The 24,369-nt window shown below is 37.0% G+C and overlaps 2 protein-coding genes across 19 annotated transcripts in view; one reads left to right on the top strand and one right to left on the bottom strand.

Annotated features, from left to right (window-relative positions):
* The window catches only part of stk10 (serine/threonine kinase 10), a 36,437-nt gene extending 32,841 nt beyond the window's left edge, over window positions 1-3,596 (top strand). For both annotated transcript variants that reach the window (XM_004084210.5, XM_011492371.4), the window contains exons 17-19: window positions 77-202; window positions 295-408; window positions 2,018-3,596. In XM_004084210.5, the coding sequence (XP_004084258.1) occupies window positions 77-202; window positions 295-408; window positions 2,018-2,149 (372 nt within the window). In that variant the 3' untranslated portion in view covers window positions 2,150-3,596. The remainder of the gene's footprint in view (window positions 1-76; window positions 203-294; window positions 409-2,017) is intronic.
* Window positions 3,597-5,268: 1,672 nt separating this feature from the next.
* sh3pxd2b (SH3 and PX domains 2B) overlaps window positions 5,269-24,369 on the bottom strand; it is a 43,397-nt gene continuing 24,296 nt past the window's right edge. For 4 of the 17 annotated variants that reach the window (XM_078930987.1, XM_078930985.1, XM_078930989.1 and 1 more), the window contains exons 6-16: window positions 23,304-23,395; window positions 19,919-19,944; window positions 19,552-19,587; window positions 17,692-17,823; window positions 17,074-17,175; window positions 11,962-12,102; window positions 10,487-10,604; window positions 8,734-8,921; window positions 8,605-8,651; window positions 8,380-8,505; window positions 5,269-8,296 (exon numbers count right to left, since the gene is read on the bottom strand). In XM_078930987.1, the coding sequence (XP_078787113.1) occupies window positions 6,809-8,296; window positions 8,380-8,505; window positions 8,605-8,651; window positions 8,734-8,921; window positions 10,487-10,604; window positions 11,962-12,102; window positions 17,074-17,175; window positions 17,692-17,823; window positions 19,552-19,587; window positions 19,919-19,944; window positions 23,304-23,395 (2,496 nt within the window). In that variant the 3' untranslated portion in view covers window positions 5,269-6,808. The remainder of the gene's footprint in view (window positions 8,297-8,379; window positions 8,506-8,604; window positions 8,652-8,733; window positions 8,922-10,486; window positions 10,605-11,961; window positions 12,103-17,073; window positions 17,176-17,691; window positions 17,824-19,551; window positions 19,588-19,918; window positions 19,945-23,303; window positions 23,396-24,369) is intronic. The other 13 variants (XM_023962844.2, XM_078930997.1, XM_078930996.1 and 10 more) reach the window with 5 other exon arrangements.

Below are 24,369 nucleotides of genomic sequence, written 5' to 3' on the forward strand. Positions count from 1 at the left end.
AGAGCGGCCAGCTTCAGCTGCGTCCCTCACCTCCCGCTTGAGCCTTCTCTAACTTGTTTCCCGTTTGGCTCTGAAGTTTGCTCAGCAGGAGGACAAACGGCAGAAGGCTGAAAGGCAATATCAGCAGCAGAAACACGAGAACCAGATGAGGGAGATGATTGCTCAGTGTGACGGAAACATGAGAGAGCTGCAGCAGTTGCAGGTGAGGATTTTACCTATTTTGAAAACTGTTGTTGAAACGAAGACGGGTTCTACAAAAAACACTGACTGGTTTTATTTTTCCTTTTTGTCCAGAATGAGAAGTGCCACCTGCTGGTAGAGAATGAGACTCAGAGGCTCAAGCATCTGGATGAGCAGCAAAACCAGCTGTTGAAGGAGTGGAAGGATAAGCTTAGGCCCAGAAAGAAGGTGTGTTTTTCTTAGGACAACTTCTACAAATTAAAAAAGAAAAATGATCATTCAAACACTTTCTCCCGTAAGACTCCCACAAAGAATCTGAAGCTACAATGCTGAAATTAAAATAAAAATTTCCAGTGCCCTGGAAATTTCCGAGAAGTCTCTCCAAAAACAAAAACCACTTGCAGACAAATAGATCCGTGTCCATTTTTGTTTTCCTTGTCCGAGCCGGCATCTGGCTAGCTCTGATGTTGCCCAATATTCTAGTCGTACCGAAAATGTTAGGTTGGGGGTGTGAGTGGCTGCAAGCAACTGCAACAGCTTGTAAAGAGCTGAGCGATGGGAAAGGGGGACGGGCTTGCTCCATGCCTACAGTCCCCCACACAACTCAGATACAAATTTGGAATGATCTCCTGCCATGTCCTAGAAAACAACCCAGGTTTTGTTTTATCGGCTGAAAAGAACCTAATCATGATTAACCCTTGTGCTATCTTAGATGACCCCACCCTTAAGGCCCGTTCACACCGGGACGAATTTCGTCGGCGATTTTCGCCGACGTTTAACGCCTCCTGACTAAACAAAGGGCACCAATGTGAGTGTGCACACCGACGCGAAAAAACGCCACGCGTCAAAGCGTCAAAAAAAAAAAAACGCCTCGGGTTCGTTTTTTTTTTTCGACGCGTTGCGTCGAAATCTATTCGACCAATGAGAATGGCGCTATTGCACACGTGTCTGGAGCTTCTGAAGTTACAGTAAAACACAACTTGGGGGTGCTCAAACACAAAACTGCCTTGCTGAGCACACATACCAGCGAAGAAGACAGGCGCCAAGTAGCGTCTACACTGCCGCGAAGAAATAATGACGGACATTCTTAAATATCCCCGAACCAAGCACCAGTTGGAGCTACTGGTGCTTGAAATATTCAGGTTTTCTTTGTCTGATTCTGACAATCGCGAAAATTCTTACTCTCTTCTTCTGAGTGAAAAGCGACTTTAAGAAGCGTAAAGTTGCGCAGCGCCACCTTGTGTACAGGAGTATTTCTGTTTACATTAAGCCCCATCTAATGTCAGGGAAGGAAATTGCATGTTCGCTCGGCTCATCGTCAGCGAAAATCGCCTGGGTGTGAACACAAAAGACGTGGCGAAAAACGCTGGCGAATAACGCCTGGCGAATATTCGTCCAGGTGTGTACGGGCCTTTACATTGATGTGTTCTCCCTACCATGACAAAGGTGGATAAAGGTGGAAAGATTTCATGTAATCCATGGACACCAGTGAAGATCACAAATCATTGAAGAACAAAGGTTCAGAGCACTGTCTAGTGGGTCTAGATGACCCAACTCCCAATGTTAAAGTGTCTAGGATAGCACAAGGGTTAAGAGACCACTGGGAACACTCTGAAACTAGATCAAAAGATGATTGGAGTGGGAATCAGGTGAGGGAATTCGGACACAAGCAAGATTCTTGCTCTTTCATTCTCTACCACTTTTAGAAGTGTTTCCTACTTGGACCCTTAGGGTTTCCAGGTCATATTGCGCCTACAATTACACACGCATGCATAGTTTCAAAAGTGTGTCTTCAAATTCTAAATTTGAATGTTTCTCCTCTTCTTCTCACTCCTAGGCCCTTGAAGATGAACTCGACGCCAAGAAAAAGGAACAGGAGGCTTTCTTTGGGATAAGTGATAGTATGGATTTTAGCTCTCCCCACAGACTTTCCAAGTTTGTGCCTTACCAAGACTCTTCAACCACATGAACATGTGCCGAAATGATGCCCAATATCTGTAGTGAAACATGTGTGTTACACTTTTTTGCTGCCTCAGTTGTTGTTTGGTTTATCTGTAATTGCTCTCCCTTCATTAAGTTTCTTTATTATTTTAAGAAAGTATTTATGTTTTAACTCATGTTTTAACATGATTGGCCTTTTTGGTTAGATGTGCCTGTTTGAACATCTCCTAATTATTGCCTTGTTTTTTTCTGCTCATGTTTGCATCTTATTCCCCACCAGTGATTGATGAAAAACATTAGAACACAGCGATTTTTTTATAGATAAGTTAGGGTGTAGAATTTAAATGGGTAATATTGAGGGTAAATATGTGCCTTATGGGTGGTGCAATGTTGTCCAAAATATCTAGACAGGGATTTATTTTATTTTTTTTCAGATAATATAATAAGTATTGTTGACCCGTCAAGCACTTTTTTGTTTTCCTATAATAAAATCCAAGTAATTAACATATACTTTTCCAAAAACAAAAATTGAAGCTGGCTCAATTTTTAAGGTTTAGTTTGGCTGTTCTTTCAGTTTTTTTTTTTAAAGTTAAATCATTCTTATTGCCACAGTGCTGCCAACATCATCCATATCTAACCTAGACAATTCCTTGCTTTGTTGATGGTACAAGTGCTGTTTTGCTTTTAGTTTTTAGGATGAGACTAAACAAATGTTAGAATTTAAGATTTTTTTTAAATTATTTACAAATTACATTTTTATCAACCAAAGGATGACTCTTTTCCAAAGTGTTTTTTTTTGTGTAGTTGAATCCACCTGTGGTGTTTTACTGTAAAATTTGTCACACTGGATGGGAACTGACAAAGCCAAACAAAAAAATCAGCTTTTTTGTTGTTGTTTAAAGTATGTTGTATGGAGGTTTATTACGTATCACACGTACAACAAGTATAGGAAGCGCAGTAAATGAACTGCTGGCTAACTAATGTGCAATATTACATATATTCTGCTAAGCTTGGAGGTTCTTTTCCCTAAACTTTACTTTTTCTTTGCACTGATAGAGGGGAATATATTGAAGTGTTAGATTACAGGGATTTATTGGAGGAATCTTTTTTTTTTTTAATTTTAGAACCTAAAAACCATGGAAATGGATAATGGAAAATAATTCTTTTTGAGATTTATTAATTTAGTCTGCTGTAATGTGCCTCTGGTGGTTGAATCTTTAACAAACCTCTTGCATTTTCGAGTAAGGAAAAAGATACAGATTTACACTGAACTGGGTGAAGTTTAACTGCTTTTCCCTTTCTAAGGATTATTTAAGTTTATGATGAACATATAGTTTTGGGCCATTTTAATGGCTTCATCTCTCTTCTTTACCTCAGTTTACATATCTTCTGAGTGGATGAATTGTATAAATGAAACTGTATTGGAAGGAACCACTGATGTAAATAAGACATAATAAAATTCAAATTTTCTAATACTTGTTTTGATGAGCTAGTCCGTTGAAGTAAAAATGACGTTTTTTTTCGTTTTTAATAAATATGTTTTGTGAGGTCACGCGGCCGTATGTGTAATTTAGTATCAGGTCATTTTCTTCGTCTAATCCTCCTTTAATTGCTTGCAGCCACAGACACTGCCAGCTGCGCTGAAAAAGTTGTAATCCTTTCGGAATTCTTTCAAACTTGAGGCTTCTTTTCAAACATCTATGACAACTGCACACGCAACCAACTGACATTTCGGGAACGGAAAAATGTTTTAAAACCATGTTGGTTGCACGATTGTCCTTTACTTCCGTATATAAGTTGCGCGCGCATGTCTATTGTGAAATTTATTGTGACTACATATCCCACAATGCAGGTAAAAACGACTAAGCTAGTCACGGAGTCCCGCCAAAATTTCAAACAAGATACAAGCACACCATTTATTAAAAAATCAAGAGGAACGGAAAAACTGAAAAGGTAATCAAAATTTGCGGAGTAGAATTGCTATTTTTAAGAGAAAATACTTAATGGTTGCTATATATATAAAAAAATATTTTTTAGGCCAGCCATAGTGCTAGCATGGAACATGTAGCTATTTGTCAATTTTTAGGATGATTTCTTTTCTCGATTGATCATGTTAAGAAAATCTGCTTCCATAAAATGATTTCAAAGCAAAAGCTCACTTTTTTAAAGCTAATTAAATTATTTTTTAAAAATGTTAGAAGAGCAGCGTGAGCTAAAACATTTTGAACTGTGTTGCTACATTATATATGATGTGATTTTTGCCATAATTGTAGCAACTTAATCTCTAATCTCAAGGATTCTTTTTTTTAATAAAAATGTAATGTTTTTTGTAAATTTAAAGCCATCATAGCAAGAATGTTTCCTCTAAATCACAGGCAGCAACAAAGGGCTTCACTAAGAAATAGCAGTGGGGTCATTTTGTAAAAATGGTAAAAACGACTAAGCTAGTCACGGAGTCCCGCCAAAATTTCAAACAAGATACAAGCACACCATTTATTAAAAAATCACGAGGAACGGAAAAACTGAAAAGGTAAACATAATTTGCGGAGTAGAATTGCTATTTTTAAGAGAAAATACTTAATGTTTGCTATATATAAAAAAAAATATTTTTTTAGGCCAGCTATAGTGCTAGCATGGAACATGTAGCTATTTGTCAATTTTTAGGATGATTTCTTTTCTCGATTGATCATGTTAAGAAAATCTGCTTCCATAAAATGATTTCAAAGCAAAAACTCACTTTGTTTAAGCTAATTAAATTATTTTTTAAAAATGTTAGAGCAGCCTGAGCTAAAACATTTTGAACTGTGTTGCTACATTATATATGATGTGATTTTTGCCATAATTGTAGCAACTTAATCTCTAATCTCAAGGATTTTTTTTTTAATAAAAATGTAATGTTTTTTGTAAATTTAAAGCCATCATAGCAAGAATGTTTCCTCTAAATCACAGGCAGCAGCAAAGGGCTTCACTAATAAATAGCAGTGGGGTCATTTTGTTTCATTTGTTTTCTTTTTGTCAAAGAAACACTTAAAAAGTAAATCTGAAAATGTTTGATGTTCTTTATTTGCACTGCGGAAACCTTTAAATCTCTCATTTTTCAACATTTTTAATATATGGCATCAAATAAGAAGAAATAGAAACATGGCATGTGGAAAATCTCATTTATTTATTGACTCAAAACGGAGACTGGAAATGAAAATTATATAAAAAAGAACAATCAGTTACAATACTGAAATGACAATGCATACACATTTATTGTATTTTAATGTTCTAATCCATTCCAAAGATTTTGTTCAGATGGTATTATAGATTCCTTGTTTCCCATTTCTAGTCATCTGTATAAAATGTAGAAAATTATAGCAACTAGTTGCACAACTGTATCCGCTACAGCTTCTAGCCTTGTCTGTAATTTGAACCAATACATATTGAACTACTTGAGATAAAAGCCTGTTTGACCAAATTCTTAAGTGATGAGATGTTTTGTTTAGCTCAATAATGACCACATTTCAGCTTTTGTTTATTTAGTCCTAAAAAGAAAATACTACATGGATAATATTTAAAAAAATCAGTTAAGATATGACTTGAACTGTACAATAAAAAAAACATTTGTCATACTGACCATGCTTGAAACCAGTCAAGCATTCATGTAAAACATCTTTTGACAATGGTCACAACTTTGTATACCGTAATCCCAGCACCAAACTTGAGTTAACAGCCTGTACACTTACAATACTGTAAATGATTGCACACATAAGTGAAAATCCTGTTTTTATGGCTAGATGTGCTCTGCAATTCACATTTTACAGATTTCATTTCAAGATGTGGAACATTTGAAAATACTTTGACAAACTCCTTCTCCTTAACCTGTTAACTATTTCTCACCTATTTCCCTCCTCTTGTAACAAAGGACTAATATGGATAATTAATTACAAGAAAGTAAAATTTATAAAAAAATATTAAAACCTTGCCAAAGGAAATGGCTTGCAAGAGACTTAAATGCAGTCTGTACTTTCTTAGTACACCTGTACGCTCTGCAAAGTGCCCTCTTAACTCACCTGAACTGACCTCAAGAAAAGTGCACATCTGTTACAAATCATTGCAATATTGAATATTAAGTCAGTACAGGGAAAAGAAAGCAATTGTAAATTATTTATAATGAATATGTGTCTTGCTTGTTCATCAGACGGCACACATCTACTTGGCTAAAGAGTATTTGATGACATTTCTACTAATACTAGAAAATCAAGGAGAACTTTTTGAGTTCAACCTTTAGGGATTTGGTATTAGTTTTGAATCTTTGGCTGAATCTTTTTCCCCTTTTTTTTTCCAACTTTGCAGTCAACTAATTCTAAGAATCACTAAAGCTACGGCTGCATACCGAACACTGAAGCACTTTGAGCATAGCATTGAGGCACTGCGTCAGAAAAGGCAAGTGTGTTACTGCTCCTTTAGTGTCTGGCCTGAGCAAAGACATACAAGAGAGAGTATGACTGACAAGCCAAGAAAATCAATGAAATAAAGAGAAGTAAAGCTCACAACAACCAAAAGAGGTCATGTGGTATTGCTGGTTCAGTTAGTAGAATGTATTATTATGTTGAATCAAGTTTAGAAAAAGGTACCTATAAATAAGAACTACTACATGGCAGGAAAATATTGTGTTTTGTGTTTTTAAGAGCATGTTTCCTACTTAGGGTTTCTTGCTCAGGTAATTTGAAGGGATCCAGCCCTCACTATCTTCTCCAACATTTTTGCAGAACCACCAACCACTGCTGTTCTTTTCCAGAACCTCAAATACTGTGCCAACCTTGAAGCTGGACGTTTGCTCATCCCCTTCAAAGTCCGCCACAGCTAGATACAGCTCTTCCTTACTGCTGTCCTTGAGCAAAGGTGGAAGCTTGTCTTTGGGAGGTCCAGGCTTCTCACTCTTTAACTGGGGCTTAGGTGGAATTGGGAGTTTATTCCCCTTGCACTCATCCTTCTCTTTGCTTGCAGGTGGCTGAGGAAATCCCTTGGGTTTTGGTGGCGGGGGTCTGCTGAGTTGCGGCAGTCCATTCTTGGGGATTTCCTGGGGTTCTTTCATAACCTGTGGTTTGGTTTCAGTGTGGCCCAATTGTTCAGCTTTCTTTGGAGGAGGTGGTCTGCGTGGGCCCATGGTGGGTCTCTGAGGGGGTTCCTTGTGGGGGGGGACTCCTGGTTTTGAAGGAGGTGATGAGCTGTCCTTCCTAAGGGCATTTCTGTGTTTTGAGGTGATTTTGGACTCATCAGAGGACTTATCAGAATTAAGAGTTGGGATCTGAATTGGGGAGGATCCATTTCCTGGTTCTACTGTTTCATTCTGATGGTTCCCTTCTGCAGAGCCCTGATCCAAAGGTTTTGATGGTCTTAACTTACTTCTCAGGTTGGTAATGTCTACTTTTTTCTCAGCCAGGGCTTCTGGCTTAGCAGCTGGGGCAGGTTTAGGTCTGATTACTGGCTTGGCTTTCATTAACACTGCAGGTCCAGCCACCTCTGGTTTTTCTTCCTGCACATCTGACTTGGGTTTGGGAGGCTGTTTGGGTACAGGTTTAAGGTTAAACTTCTTAACCTCTTTGGCAGAGACCTTATGACCACATTCCAAACCCATTTCATTCTTCAGGTAGAGTGCTTTGCTCTTATCTTCTTTTTTGGCCTCCGGTGGTTTGTCTGGTTTAAAGGGTGCTGTCTTGGGTGTCACAAGGGGCACTATAACCCCAGGTGCTGGTGGTTTTGGGGGCAAAGGCTTGGGATGATCTGATCTTGGCTTCTCAACCCCCTCAAACTCAAAGCTTTTATTGATAGATTCCCTTCGTGGCGGCAAAGCTGGCTTCTCCTCAATAGGAGGTGCTGCCGGAGCTGGGGGCAAAGGCCCGGAGAAACCAGACTTCCAATCTCTCAGTTTAGGCCGGGTGTGTGTGTCCTGGGCTGTGGTTGGTTCATCTGGTAATGGCTTGGACCAGGTGTCATCTGTGTCTGTGACATTTGAAGAACCACCATCCTCAAGGCACAGCTTCTCCATCTCGTTGGGCAGTGGGGCCAGGAAATTGGGTCTCAGCGCGTTGCTGGTCTTCTTGTACTTGTCAATAAAGTTGGCAGGTGCCCAGCCCTCTTTTTCCTCTATCTGAATGTACCACCAACCACTTCCATTCTTCTCTATCACCTTTTAAATGAACAAAAGCACACTATTAGTTCATATTTTTGGATATTTTGCTGTAGACCAACTTCAGGCTGGGCCCAACTAACCTCAACTTTCACTCCAGCTTGGAAGCTAATTCCATCAGGAATGGTGGTCTGAAAGTCTGCTATAGTGTAGAATTCTTCTTCCACTAGAGGAGGAACAGGTGGCTTTGGCAAGTTTGTTCCTCTTGGCTGTGGAAAGGAAGTTTAGGAAGATAAATGGTACATAAAAAAAGAACAAATAGCATGACTCAGTGTCTGAGAAAGAATCCCAACTGGGCTGTCTCTTACAATGGTAAGATCCCTGCGAGGAGGTGGTCTGTGCCGTGATCCCACTTCTGGGTGAGGACAAAAGTGGATGGTAGAAACAAATAAAAAGTGCCAAATAGATCAAACTCACAAGACGGTAAATTTACTTACTACTTTTGTTGTTATCTGAGAAAAGTGAAAGTCTGTTTTCCTTTGCATTGTTTTGTGGGCTTTGTTTAGAAATTCCTTCCAAGTCATTTGCACTGGCATGAGCAGCAGCACCTGCTGACTGTCTCTGGCTTTGAATGTCTGATTTCTTCAGGTAGGAGGCAGGGGCCCAGCCCTCACGACCCTGGTACCTAAAAAAAAAAAATACTGTTGTATGTATTTGACACAACATATATAAAATGCACATATAAATGACAAACATATATATATATATATATATAAATATATGACTCTGAAGATTCTGTAAACTAAAAATAAATTGACAAAATATAAATCTTTGGTGTTGAAAATACCTAAAGACCCACTCCAATGAAAATAGTGCTTTTGATGATTTTAATATATTTCTGTTGCATGTTCTCATGATGGAGGACTGGTATAAAAGAATTTAAGATTAAAACTGCATTCCTGAGTATTTCTTTATTCAAATTGTGATGGATCAGGAGCAGATACTAAATCGTGTTTAAAAAATTGCAGTTGCAGACAACCTGCACACAAATGGATATATAAATGCAGTGGTTCTCAAACTTTTTCTCTTGTTTCCCCCCTTTGAAAAAGGAAAAATATTCCCCCCCCTCCGTGAAAAAACTGAATGGATGTAAAAAGAGGATGTAGTGCAACCACGCTCCCCCAGGGGGGAATGCCTTACAGGTTGAGAAGATACATGGTCAATGATCCTTAATTTCATTTTTTAAACTTTGTATAAAGGATCATTCACTTTGTACACGTCTTCCCTGCAAGGATTCTTTCTCAAATATTTCTCAATAGGACTGGCTGAGAGATCCATTTAACGCAGCAGCACCTGCTGATTTAAGTTCTGCTGAGGAGGATCAGTTCATTAAAATCCTGTCAGACTCCACCACCTGAGGAGGAAGTTTACAGCACAGACACTCCCTGAATTCTGGCTGAGTGTGGAGAGGGAGCATCCACTCATGGGGCAGAAGGGTGTGGGCATTCTTCTTCCATTCTACGTCGTATCTCTGTGAGATCCACTTTGTAAACAAACAACAGAGCTAAGCTCCGTTTTGAGCATGACTTGAGAGTTGCAGTAACAAACCTGCAACCTCGTTTTGAAAAGATGTGTAACACAAAGCTGGCACAGTGCAGCCATTAACACAACCTTTTGTTTCCTTTTTGCACATAGGTTCAATGTTATTGTTCTTACAAAGAGAATGGTCCTTTAATTGTTTTCTAGTCTCTAGCAGCAGGGATATTTTAAGAGTTTGATATGGTATTAAAGTTTAACATATTTGGCTGATTTTGAGAAACTGTTGCGTAGCACAAACTTTGTCCAAGAAAACAACACTTTTTTTTAAATTTAGCATAGAAATGGCATAATCATAACTGAAAAGACCACTGGGAATATTTTTAAAATAGATCAAAATATGGTTGTCGTGGGACTTTAAGGTAATCAAAGAATATGCTTCATGATTTTTTGCCAGGAGAACATTTACTCTTTTCATGACATCCGACAGTTAGGGGCACTAAAAAGGTACATAAGTGTACAATAAGTGTTTTAGTTGGTCATCTTATGTCCATTGAAGCAAAATAAATAATTAAATAAAATTATTGCATCTATACACCTTTAAAGACACAACATTTGCGCTAAAATGTTAACATTTGGAGCCACTTCACGACAGCTTGCATGGATTCTTTTAATAGAAATAATACCTTGCAAGGTATTGATAGTATGAATTACCTTATCTTCCACCACCCTTCCAAATTCTTCTGAATAACCTCCACAATCATGCCTCTCTCCAGGTCAATTTCATCCTGATCCCGGGCTGAGTATGGGTAAATCACGGAATACTTCTCTTCTAGACGATCAAAAAAGGCACACATTGTCACATGCAATTATATTTTTTCAGTGAAATGTGGGCAGATTCCAAATGTTTAAATAATTGCACATACAGGGAGAAAGCTGGGGAAAGGGAAGGACACAAACTTGGATAATGATGAATGTCATGTTTGCAAATTGTCTACAGCTGCTACCTGAAATCCTCCTTACATTCAAACAAAGTTGAACACGGTGCAAAGTCCTTTACCACTGACATAACTGTTTGAATTAAAGAGCAAAAATACTTGACTAATGACTCGAAGGATGTATTATTAAAAGTGCCACAAACAAAGGTTTTTGATATATGATAGATACTAATAGAGGCAAGGTGAAATAGAATGAGATGACACAATATAAACGAAAGGCAGACAAATACAGAAAAGATAGATTATAAGTTTATTTGTAATACCTCTGTGGTGTATACATTAAAAAATAGGTGTTGTTTTTTCAAAAAATAATGTACGTTATTAGTTGTAAATTTAAATGCTTTGTTTACCCATTAAATATTTCATGTAGACACATACAAATACATAACTATGCCATTTATGCAAGACTGTTCACTTCTTCTTTTACTACAATCTGTTAATGTAAAGTCAACCAAAAAAATCTGATGATCTCAGTTTTGAGTGCTTTCTTTTGGTCTTATGATTATATATTTTTTGTACATGCTACAACCTAAAACAAAACAAAAAAAAAAAACATCCCAACAAGTAAAATGAAGGGGGAAAAGTGCAAATGTTGCATCAGTTTCTAAGATTATACATGGTACATTGAGAATGTTAAATGACGTTTGTGACACCTTCCAGCAATTCAGTTAACCACAAATGTCTTTGTTTTCCATGGTATTTTAAATGCTAAGGTCCCAAGTAAAGCTATTTTAGAATCTGTCAACGTTCATACACTAATCTGTCAGAGATGAGTACATGTTGGGTCAGATTGGCTTAAAAAACAACTATCAAGGTTCTGGAGTTGCCCAACTATTGGTGCAGGCTAGAGATGAATCCACAAGCTACAGAATCATGAAGGCAAATCAGTATTTACATATCCTTCAATTTTAGGCTTCATTCCTCAGAAATAAATTATGTAATGCAGGAAAAAAAATTACAGGATTGGACTTAAAAGGGATTTAACAAGCACTAATACAAGATGCAATCAATGTTTGTTTTTTTTACACTCACAAAAAAACGACATGATTAGAAGAGAGGACGTTACATTTATTAGCAAGAAACATGCTGCTACATGCACGTGTAAACACAAGCAAACATGCACATAGTTGTTTATGTATGCGAGCAAACACACATTTGATAAAGAGGGAGAAAGAAAGGCGTGCGCTCCACCTTGCCCAAAGCCTGTGCTGAATAGATCCCCTAAAGTTCTGCGTCGACCCACATGTCTGGGAAATGACCAGAATCTCCGTGGAACTGACATCCCGGCACCGCAGGTGGGGCAAAATGGGAAGTGAGTTTTATGTTTGCCAACTGGAAGATGATTTTTATTGTATATTAAAGGATGGATAGATGTTCTCTTTTCAAGATTTATACAAAGTTTGCCAAAAATGGCTTGAGAAAAAGAAATTATGTATGTATGCATGTATGTATGTATGTTAGATCTTTTTCAAAGAAGTTTATCTGGACTTTGTTCTTCTTTTTATGATAAAGATGTTTTAAATATTATAGTAAGCAAATTAAGGCTAAAATCCCATTTGTTGTAACAAACATATGTGTGGAAAATGTATTTTTCCCCAAGTTTATTTAATGCCTAAGAGCAATGCTTTGGGAGCATTTGGGATTTAACACTAAAATAAGTGTCAAACAGTCAATGAGCCCCATTTTCATGATCAAACAGTGGATTTGAACACACATTCTTTTGGTATCAAGGCAAACAAAACCACTCGCTGCTAAGATACTTCTTGTTCTTTTGATACTTGATCTGCATATGCTATGATGATTTCAAAAATAGTGTTATGTCTAATTATGTTCATGATCGTTCTAATGAAAAAATAATCTGCACATTTTTTTATACTTGATCAATATATGCCATGAAGATTTCTGAAACAGTTATATCTTATTTATTTTTATATGTCTAATATAAAAAAATAAGAACAGGGGTGGGATTATATCATTTCGCTTTGTTCCTCTCCCTTTCAAGCAATCTTTGATTTAATGTCTAAATCCTAAATTTGATACGTCTTTGTATGAATGTATAAATTCTGATTAGATTGTTTTGTGGATTATTCTTGCTTTGATTGCTTTCAATAAACCATTTCAAATCAAATAAACAATAAAGCAAACATTCTTTCCTTCCCCATCTCATACACCTGCTTTTGCATTAGAGAAGGGATTAGCCGGTGTGGGTACCGGATCGACTCGGGCTGCCAGATCTTCTCCGGGTCCTTCGACCAAGGTTGACGTCACCCTACGGCAGGGGTCGGGAACCTTTTTGGCCAAGAGAGCCATAAAACGCCACATATTTTTAAATGTAATTTAAAAAGAGCCATACAATAATGTAGCGTCCCTTTCCCACACTGAGGCACGGAGACTTAACCTCTTTTAAGGTTCTTTATTCTGGTTACTGTAGACCACAACAAACGCCGTAAAATTAATTCAGCAACTCCTGAATCTCTCCTGTCGACACGAGACGAGAGCGCGTCTCCCAACTTTATATTCACCTGCTCCCGCTCCAGCCCTCCCATTTCCCTTATTCGGCCCATAGCTGAACCCCATTGGTCCAAACTACCTAACAACAGGCTGAGCGACAGAACTGAGAGCCAATCAGATCTCTGCTTGATGCGTTTCATGAACTCCAGAACTTATAACGCGGCCCAACAGCCACCCAGTCCAACTCAGACCGCAACGATATGTTTGAAACTAAAAATACAAGTGAATGTGTGCATTTGATGTAATTTCAACATTTTTAAAGTACAATAAGTCTGTGGATTCTTTTTAATAACATTGTTATTCTGTTTCTAATAAATGATGAGTATTTCTCGTGGTAGTTTTGCTGATGGTCTAGTCTGGTTGATACGTGGTGAGTTTCTGCTTCATGCAGGCATTGAGACTTTAAACGTGATCGTAGGTCTGAATGTTCTTTAGATGTGAGGCAGACGCTCACATGCAGACGGGGAGACAAACACACACTCACACACTGCAGTGAGTGACGGGCAGCGGGTTTTACGTATTTACAATCCCTGCGCGATTCACCTGCTGCCGGTCCCCCCCACCCCCACCCTCTGCTTTCTCCCTCACACGTCCCCGCAACTGCGCGCTCTTTCTCAGAGACGGGAGCGCGTAGTTTTAGGCACGGCAATTCACAGGTTTCCAGCTGGTACAAACTCTGTGAAATAATAGATAATAGTAACTGATAGCGCTGGCGCAGATTTCTCTCTCTAAGCACCGCTACTACTGCGCGCCTCTGGCATCGCATCGCGCCCGAGAAGGACTGGACTAATGATAAAAAAAGCATAATTAAAGATTTGTCTGCGAGCCACATGTGACCATCAAAAGAGCCATATATGGCTCGCGAGCCATAGGTTCCCGACCCCTGCCCTACGGTAACACCAGTTGGACAAACTACTCAAACTACTTAGCGATTTTACTACTTAGCGACGTTACCCTACGGTAACACCAATTGGACAAACTACTTAGCGATTTTATGTTTCATTTGTAAAGTTTTTCTCACTCATAACTAAAAATGCCATTTTTAATTTTAAGGTGTCTGACATAATTGTTTGTTATGTCTGACATTATTATTTGTTACACCAAATGCAAACTGTAGTTTTATACAAAAACAGAACAAATATGTTTTGTTTATGTTGTAAAGGGAGAACCATTGGGAATATAAACTTATTGTTCCAATTTCAGCAAATGTATGACTGTATAAAAACAATATTTATTTATGGTGTCTGGTCTGGTTTAATTCTCCCAAATGTCAGTTTCTTTTATTTTATCTCAGAAAAAAAACATTGTCATATTGACATTATACTATAATCAAAAGGAATAAATTGACCAATCACTATCATATACGTCATCGTGCCAACTTATAGCCAATCAAGTAGTGTGACGTCATCATTATTCGAAGGACCCCGAAGGACCCCGAGACGATCTGGCAGCCCGAGTCGATCCGGTACCCACACCGCCGCCTCTGTGAGACGGTATGCCTAAATTAGGGTTGCACGATACTGATAACTTTCGGCTGATATTGGACATTATGACGTCATGCTGATAATTCCGATAAAATGGACCGATAACTAAAATCTTAAACTGTCGTCGCTTCCTCACTCACCACTCTGTATTTAGTTGGGCCACCAAGGTGTCTTCTCCAATGAGTTATATCGCTAGAGGAGACGTCACGTGATTCCTCATGGGAGGAGAGCACAGCCATCTTGGTGAGGTCAAGTCACTGTTGCATTGCATGCATGTGAACACATTTTTTGCAAAATGCCAGTTCATTGTGTGGGTTTCAACTGCCAAAATCTGAGAAATGTGTCCACGAAGGAGGAAGGCATAACATTTCACAGGTAAGTACTATCATTTTTTCCTTTTAATGCTGCAGGGGCTTCATTAATAGTACACATATTGACATACATGATGCTGTGGGGCTATTATCAACATTTAGGGATGATGTACGTAAAACTTGCTGTTGACATAAATGTAAACTTTATTGTGTTAAACCCATATCCAGTATACTAGGACTAGGCTATTATAGTAATGTAGATTTATACGTTTCTGACTCAGTGACTGAAGTTTTCTTGCAGGTTTCCAATGGATTCAACTTAAGGAAAAAGTGGGCCTTAGCAATAAAAAGAGCTGACCCAGATGGATCACTGTGGTTAACAACTAGCAATACAGTCTGGCTATGTTCAAAACATTTGTGGAAACAGATTTTGATAAGACTGGCCAGACTCTTCGCTTTAAACCTGGCACCATACCAATCAGTAGATCTATTGTTTTTCTTTGTTTTTGTATTTTTTAGGGTAAATCTATTGTTGACTTTTGGACTTATTATTGATTTGTTATTTACTATTATTATTATTATTTATTGACTTATTATTGATTTATTATTTATTGACTTATTGATTTATTATTATTGTTATTATTTATTATTAACTTGTTATTTACTTATTGTTGGGCTTTTCTAAATAATTTAAATTACATGCCAAAGAGATCTAAAACCTCTAAATGTTTAGAAATTATTTGTAAAAAAGGTTTTATTTGTAAGAAGTCCTGCAACTATGCGTTTTTCATTAAAGTTTGAGCTTTTAAGGCTGACTGTTTCTCTTATCTAACAGCAACAAATGATGTGTGTGTGTGTGTGTGTGTGTGTGTGTGTGGGGGTGTGTGTGTATATATAGAAATATATATCTATATATATATTTATGTATGTATGTATATATACGTATATATATATTTGTATATATATAAATTACATAAAAACTACTTGGATGCCACCAAAGGCTATAGAAAGCATTGTCATCAGGGCACCGACGACCTCACCAAGATGGCGTCCAGCTCTGCCCCTAATGGCCAGGCTTCCCAAGCGGGCGTGTCTCCTCTAGCGATATAAGTCATTAACTCATTGGGCTGCTCATCCCTCCCATCCTGCAGGCTTCTGTCTCATGTAAGTGACGTCATCTCTCAGCGCCAGCACTACAGAGCTCTGTCTGCAACATGGCGCAGCTCTCACCCATGTGGGCTTATTGTGCTGTGCCTGAGACCAACGACTCATTCGCTGTTTGCAAAATTTGTTCGACAGAAGTGTCACAAAGAGGGAAATAGGTCAGCTGTAACCCTTGTCAATCTCCCTGGTGTCCATGGATTACATGAAATCTTTCCACCTTTATCCACCTTTGTCATGGTAGGGAGAACACGTCAATGGAAGGGTGGGGTCATCTAAGATAGCACAAGGGTTAACACCACAAATCTCACAAGCTATTTAAAAATTCTCCACCACGAAATGTTGGAGCAATATGAAGCTCTAGTCATTGCTAGCGTTAGCACTTATTCTGGAAAAAAAAAACTGCGAGCTTGCATGGAAATAGCTGTCAGCGCCCTGCAATAGGATTGATAGTGAGCATTTTTTTCTTCTGCTGCAAATGTGCTGGATAAAAAAACTAACAGCTAACCTGTCAGAGAGCAGAGATGCTACTTGTTGTTATGACAAATCTCCCATTAATCCAACCACAGTAAAAAACAAAAAACGAAATGTTACAGTGGTGGTTTATGTCTTTTCATTTTGGTTTGTAAAATGCTGGAATGCCTATGTTTTTAAAAAGTTTTATTTCTATGAGCAACCATGAACTTACTAATATTTTTTTCTTATTTAAAAAAAATATTGGTTGACTATCGGTATCGGTTACATGAGGCAGGAAAATATCTGGTATCGGTTGTAAAAAGTCAACATCGTGCATCACTAGGCTAAATCCTAGCACATCTATGTTAAGTTTTACATACCTTCTTCCCCTGGTAGTGTGAAGTCATCAGGGTCATCCTGCACCTCAAGGCAGGTGGCAGGGACCCAGCCCTGTGCATCTTCAGAACTCACAAACCACCATCCTACAAGAGAAAAAATCAAACGCAAAGATTCATCAAAGGGGATAAATTCTCTCCTGTCAAAATAGAAAACTTGTTTAAGATTAACACAAGCTGTAAAGCATTTAAGAACATTTATTTACATTTGGTGTTAAAAGTAATAAGTTAAAAAAAAAATCTGAATTTTATAGTAGTAATAACAACTTAAGTCCCAGAAGACTCAAGCAGTTGTTCTGATCATATCACGTATATTAATGAATGAATTTACAATCAATGATATTAATGTAAAAGGCTTTGAGAACAAAGAAAACAGTTGTGCTCTGGTAGCAGTTCAATAAACAGACCGTTGTGTCAGAATAGGCTCAGGGGGAATCCAGCAAAGGATAAAAGTCTGCTAATCTATACTTATCCATACTAATATTTACTTCGGTTTTTTTCCAATGTAAAGACCACGCTGAGCAATGATACTGGTAATTCAGTAAATATGACAAAATAATGTTAGTAAGCTAAATAAAAATTTTAAAAATGTACTGCACTTGCCAGATTCATTTTTCTCAATGACCTCCACCACTTGACCCACACGGAGGCTGATCTCAGAGCTCTCCTGCTTCTCATAGTCTGTTACTGCCACATACTGGTCAAGTAGAAGAGCGTCACCAGAGGTGGAGTCTCCTGTCATAAGAAAAAGAAAAGGAAAATAACAGAAGTCATATTTAATTATCTTTTATTTCTACTCTTTCTGAAATATTTTGGAGGGACTTGACACTGAAGTCTCAATAATGTAGGTGGAGCCTCCACTTTGCATGATTGATGATTTTTGGTTCCATTAGCTGTTCTAGTAATTTTAAAAAAAGCAGTGAAAAACAACATGAAATTTTTGGTTAAACTGTAGAGATTTTTTTGTGTTTTTTTTCCCCCAAAGTAAATGATTTGGATCATTTTGAGGAAACGTTGAGTTCAAAAGCTGAATGCATTGATCTGCATTATGGAGACTCCCAAACATTTGAGGCAGCAGTGAACCTTTGCAAATGTAAATGTAGCCAAATCAAAAAAGGACAGTGAGATAAAAGATAAATAGATAAAAAAAAGCAGTGAAGAAGTGAACATGATTAAATGAATAATTGATGTTAATAAGATTTTGTTTCAGAAAATCGATTAAAACAAATCAGAAAGCCCCAACAACACCGTTAGCAACGAAGTAGCGTGAGAAAGCTTCTATAGGTCGAGGGCTAAAAATGGCATTCTGATGTTTAACTGACAAATGAAACTACTGTATTAATTAGTTAACTATGAACTATTAATAAAAAGAAATATGCTCTCTGGATGAAGCCTCTGACCTTTTAACCAAAAGTAAAGCATAGTTTAAAAAACTATCTTCCAAAAATTCCAACAATTTAAAGTTTCAACACAGAAGCAGTTCAAGACTATTACTGTTCAATAATGTTTCATATTATTATGTACACTTTTTGGCACAATTTTCCAGGCTCTTCACCCGGTTTCTACATATTTGAAGATGTAACCTTCAGACGTGCACATATATGAGCTTTTCGGTAGTAAAAAAAAAAACAAGCTCATATAACGCCAGTAAAACACATACGGCAGTTAGTTCAACCCTTATATTTTAACTGTCATTTCTAGTTTTGGTGTATCCTAAAATATAAATGGGTATGCGTGATTTTTTTCACCCCAATCTGATCTAGAGTCGTCAGTCTGATCAGAGCTATATTGCAAAATATTAAAACATAATGGGATGTTTTTTTTTATTGTTGTTTATTTTTTTTTACATTTCTCATTCCAATACTGACTTAAGTTGTGGGTGTATTCATGCTGTATTTGTAGAAATTATATCATTTTTCTTGTTGAAATCCAATATTATTTTTGATTGCCCTTCAAGTTTACATTAAAAATATTGCATAAATGAGACAATAATATATATTTTAATTAAAAAATGTCATCTTGAAACATATTAATATCACTTAAAAATGTTTTAAGTTAAATGTTTTTAGTGACACATAGTAACATTTATGTTTTAGAGCTGATAAATCAAGACTTCCATGAGACAAAAACTTCATTTAATTTAATGCGTACAGGGTAGTAGGTTTACTTCACATTATTTTAATGCATTAGCAGTGCAAATAAGATTTTTGGAGTGTTAGTACATTGTAATTTTTTCTGCACTTTTTCACTCTTTTACATCAATACCAAATAAACAGATAAGCTGAGATTAATGGATTCCCAAAACTAAACTTAAGGCAAAAATCACCACCCTACATTTAGATGTTCTAACAATTTAAATGCAAGCCCCCAAGCCTTTAACAGAGACACCTGCCACCTGTCCGCCGCTAGCCAATCACTGGATTGCACACACAGCATGACGATGCATGACAGTGCGTTTACTACCTCGCTTTAGGAAAGTAGTCGCTCTCTCCACAAACCCTGATGAAAAGGAAAATGAATGAAGAAGAAAACTGAAAAAAATAAACATGGATGCAACTTAAGGATAGTCAATGAACAGAGAGGAATAGCAACAGTAAAAGATATGTATAAAACATCCTTTAAATGTGCTGCGTATCTAGAATATGTAGTTGTGTGAAATGTTGATCGGGAAAAACGAAAGTGGATTAAATAATTTTAATAACATGTATGGAACTCTACCAGTAGATGGCAATAATGCGTAGGTATTTTCAGCAGGTTTCTAATTGTAACTTTATTTTTTTCATTCTTAAAGGAAGAATACATGGCAACAATATTACAAGATCTTCCCTACCTGGTTTCTTCTTCACCATCAGTTCCCTGTTGGGAAAAGAAACATCCTCTTAATGCCCAGAACATTAAACACTCAATTTTTTAAATTAATATCAAAGACATAAAATCAATCAGACACACTGTAAGCTGTAGTTCTACCAAGAATAAAGAAAAAAAGTTGAAATATCTTAACCTAATAAACCTAAAATCAGGATTTGACTTGGTCCATTAATCCAGTTTTTATGTACAAGATAACTTTAAATATTTTAACAGTAAATTTTGAACACAAATGCTAAATTCAGTGCAACATCTGCTGTGTCGTTCTGGTAGATGTATAAGACAGATATTTAAACCAACCCTCTAAAGCAGCAGTCAGGAGCGTATTCAACATCCAGATGGTAAAAAAAAAAAATCCTGAGAAGAGACAATTCAAGGATTTCTCTCACACTCTTTGTACTTCTTCATTTGCATTCCCTTACAGTTCCTCAACTTAACAGCCTTGCATCGGCACCTTTTTTATTTTTTTTTACTTCTCCTATCTTCCATGGCTAAGCTTTTGCCTTATCTGCCCTGGTGTTTTTTTTCTTGGCAGCTGCTCCTTGTCTGTTTCCCTGCATCCATGCTAATGCTCTCAGTCTCATGAAGTAGAGTTTGATCGGAAGAAATTGCGACTGTCTAGAGTCTAGACTAAGGTCTACATGCACTTGTACACACAAGAGTTCCCACTAAGTATAATATAAAAAGAAACATGAAGGCAAGCCAACCTAACCTTATTTTTTCTAATGATTATGCCAGTAGAAATAACAAGGATCTTTGCTAATATCAATATGGTTACTGGTTAAGGTAAAAGTATAGCCATCCTCTCACTGGGTGTAGTAAGAACATTTGTGGTTAGCAGCTGCTTTGTCAAATAAAAAAATAAAATCTCATAAACTCTCATCCCCTTTTTAATGCAAGCTGTGTGAAGTAGTTCAGCCTGATCTGTCTTCTCATCAATCATATTCAGTTTTGGGCTACTATCTACATCCATTTTCCTTTTATAATCCATAAAACTGTTGACTTTTCCTTTACATGTCTCATTCCAGGACCCATTCTTTTTCTCACTCTTTTTTTTAATCCTTTTGATCTTTTTCTGCTTCCCACCTAAGTTCTCTGAAAGAAAAGGCTGGAAAATATCCTCTCCGTGTGGCAGATTTATAGACCATGATAAATCTTGGCTGCTGTGTCTGAACACAAGGCTTGTTGTCAGTTAGCCAAACAACAGACTCTGCTAATAGAAAGCAGTAATTCAATTTCAATAAAGACAAACCAAGGTCTTTTCTATATTTATCCCTCTTAAGTGACAAAGTTTTTTCAACTTGGGCAAGTTGGGCACAGAAAGGTGAGTGAGCAACAACAAAAAACACTGAATGACATTTGAGTACTAGAAAGTTTGTGGTTGGGGTTGTGCCTCTTTCTTTTGTATTGCCTAACTGGAATGGTACACACAATTTTGGTGTTTTACAGTTGTATGTCTAGTTGTAGTCATTAAAATAAACTGATACAGATGAACAAATGCAAAAACCCAAAATGTAAGACGTCTGTGCAATAGATAGGAAAAATAATAGTTCCTAGTGCCCTTAAATCTTTTTGTTGGTTACTTCTTTTTATTTAATGTATGGCAATATATCATAATTTAGAAGCCCAGTCTTCTGTGATTGGTCAACTCTAAGAGAGACACCTCCTCCAATTCACTATCAGTACCACAGGGATTGCATATAGTTCTGGCTGCCAGCCAAATATGTACTCACTAAAGTCAGGCTAGCTACATTTTATGACCACAAGTCTTTGGTTCAGGATAGAGTGGGCACGATGGCAGAGAAACCTGGATCTCCATCAGTCAAGCTGATGGAGGGGTGTTTGTGCATGTGTGCAGTCAGGGTCTGCAGAGCAGATCCCCAAAGTCAATGCTTCTGATAACATAGTAATCAATCAAATATGACGTCTTCAAATCTTTGGGATGTTAAAAAAAAGACATTTGATGCAAATATATTGACAATAGGGGTGTAAAGATTCATTTTCCTTTTTATTAATTTGATTCATATCATAATTTGTGGTTGCTGATCGAATCATAGTGGATATTGGTTCTTTTTGAGTGATCCGATTTGATCATCTGAACAGTGAAGGTGAAGTTTTCCAGATTCCTGGTATTTCTTTCAAGATAATCAATTGTAAATTAGATATGTTTACAAACAAACAAACAACTAAACAAGAATTAATGGCAAATCCATTAACATTTTAGTTTCATAAAGTTTATCCCACTGTTGTTTTTCTACATTAAAATAATACAAACGAAAGATAATTAGAACATTCTTCCACACTGTCACACGTCTTTGCAAAATTCAAAATTATTTAGACACACTGGAAAATAATAATGGTTTGTTTTGCTGCCATCATGTGTGTTGTCCACTGTGATGGCACTTGGTCATGTTTATGTTATAGTGAAATAAACCTACCTAGTCTCAATCCAGATGGTATTTTCCAACATCTATTATGGATTTATTTAGCTGTGAAACTATTTTTTAACAATATGAGTCAATTCAATTTGATTTGATTAACAACTTGCTTCAGATTAATTTGATACAGATCGATTTGGAATAGAAATGTATATATTGATTACTTGATTAATCATTACAACACTGATTGACAATGTGAAAAGTACAGTAGTAGTTTCTAAATCCTCATCTTAGAACCAAAGTATAGACTAGCAGACCAACTCCTCATAGCAAATTTGAATTGGTGTTCCAACGAGGTCCTGTAAATTCTCCAGTCATTTTAATGCTTACTGATTAGCAACTCAACATCTTGATATGTGGTAACTAACAGGGGGTAATGACACAGCTGACAGCCGCTAGTAAAAAAAGACCCTTAACCTTAACAACTTGTTTGAAGATCATGCTTGTGTATGAAATCATGTCAGCATTTATCTAATTGTATTGGAGGCTGGTACTTCATCCCCACTAACAGTTTAGTTTTGAGAAATCTTTCTTGTAAATCCTGAGCATGACATTAATGTGTTGAATACATTTTAAACACAAGACCCAAGAGCAAGCCTGTAACTGTTCAGAGCAACTTCGCTGTTTGCAGCTACACGCAAAAATGCTACCTCAGCAGTTTAAAAAAAGGAACCATTAACAATAATTCTGCTTCCCAAAGCAAAAGGAAACTGTGTAAAATTATAAAAGCACAAATAATGAATGCTCATTAGAACCAAAATTTGATCGTAAATCCTGGCAAGATTTGACATGACAAGAATCAGGAAAGAAAAAAAAAAGACGAGTCAGGATACAAAGTCACTTTTATGAACCATTTCGTTTGTAGTCTGGAGAATTGTGTGCATGCATGGTCTTGCGTAGCATTGTGCTTACTCTTTCGGGGGGTTGAGGTCCTCGGGTCTGGTCTCGAAGAATATTCTGACCTCCTCACACTGAGAAATGTAGACTGGCAGCTGAATTAGAGCCTACAGACACAAAATAGGGCAAGAAACTTCATTAGTCACACAAACGGGCAGTCAATTAAGCACATGGAGTAAACCAAATTTGTTGACTCACATACATCTAATTTTTACAAACTGCTTTTTTTCACATACGATAAAATCAGGCATATCCTGTCTCAAAATGGTGTAGAGATCATGCATTTACTAGTTGACAACTAATAGAAGCCTGAAAGATTTATGAATCCCTTGTTATTCCTCATTCTTGAACAACAAGATTACATGTTGTTCGAGGATTTTTTTTAAAGTGAACTATGAGGAGAAGCTTACAATTATCATTTTTGAAACCAGTCCCCTGACTCTGTTTGGTAAGCTGATATTGGTAATGTGTGTGTGAATGGGTTTGTGACTGTAAAGCATTCTTTGAGGAAGGTAGAAAGCCATATACATGTATACGCCATTTACTGGAGACTTTGAGTGAAGAGATGTTACCTTTGGATAGCATTACTTGAAGCATTTTGTGTTGTGCTTAACTGAACACTTAAGTGCTCTAAAAGTTATCGCTCCTAAGTCAATACTTTAGTTTTGAGTTGGTGCTAATCTGATCAGGTTAAGTAAATGTAACTAATGTGAAATGCATTTACAGGATGTGTTTCTATGTTAAAAATGTTATTCAGAACTGTTACAAGGAAGAAAATCTTCACGATGTGAAGAGAAACTTAATTTATTGGACTGTTTTTAAACAAACTTAATAGTTATAATTAGATTGTTTTGGTCTAAAAGATATCAAAACCATGACAGGTACAAAGGCTTTTAGTTGATTTTTTTCTTTAATTGTATAAAGGAACTAGCAAATATTCTACCTATCAAAACATATTTTCTCAAAAGTAGCCATTTTTTAAAAACCCCTCAGTGTATTCATAAAATGTATTTTTCACAGTTTCTTAATCATATTAATTTGTGTTCCAGGTCAAGTTTAAGTCTTGTTTACTTGTCTTCCT

This window comes from Oryzias latipes, chromosome 14, assembly GCF_053564925.1.
Source record: "Oryzias latipes strain Hd-rR chromosome 14, Olatipes_Hd-rR_3.1".
Classification (NCBI taxonomy): Eukaryota; Metazoa; Chordata; class Actinopteri; order Beloniformes; family Adrianichthyidae; genus Oryzias; species Oryzias latipes.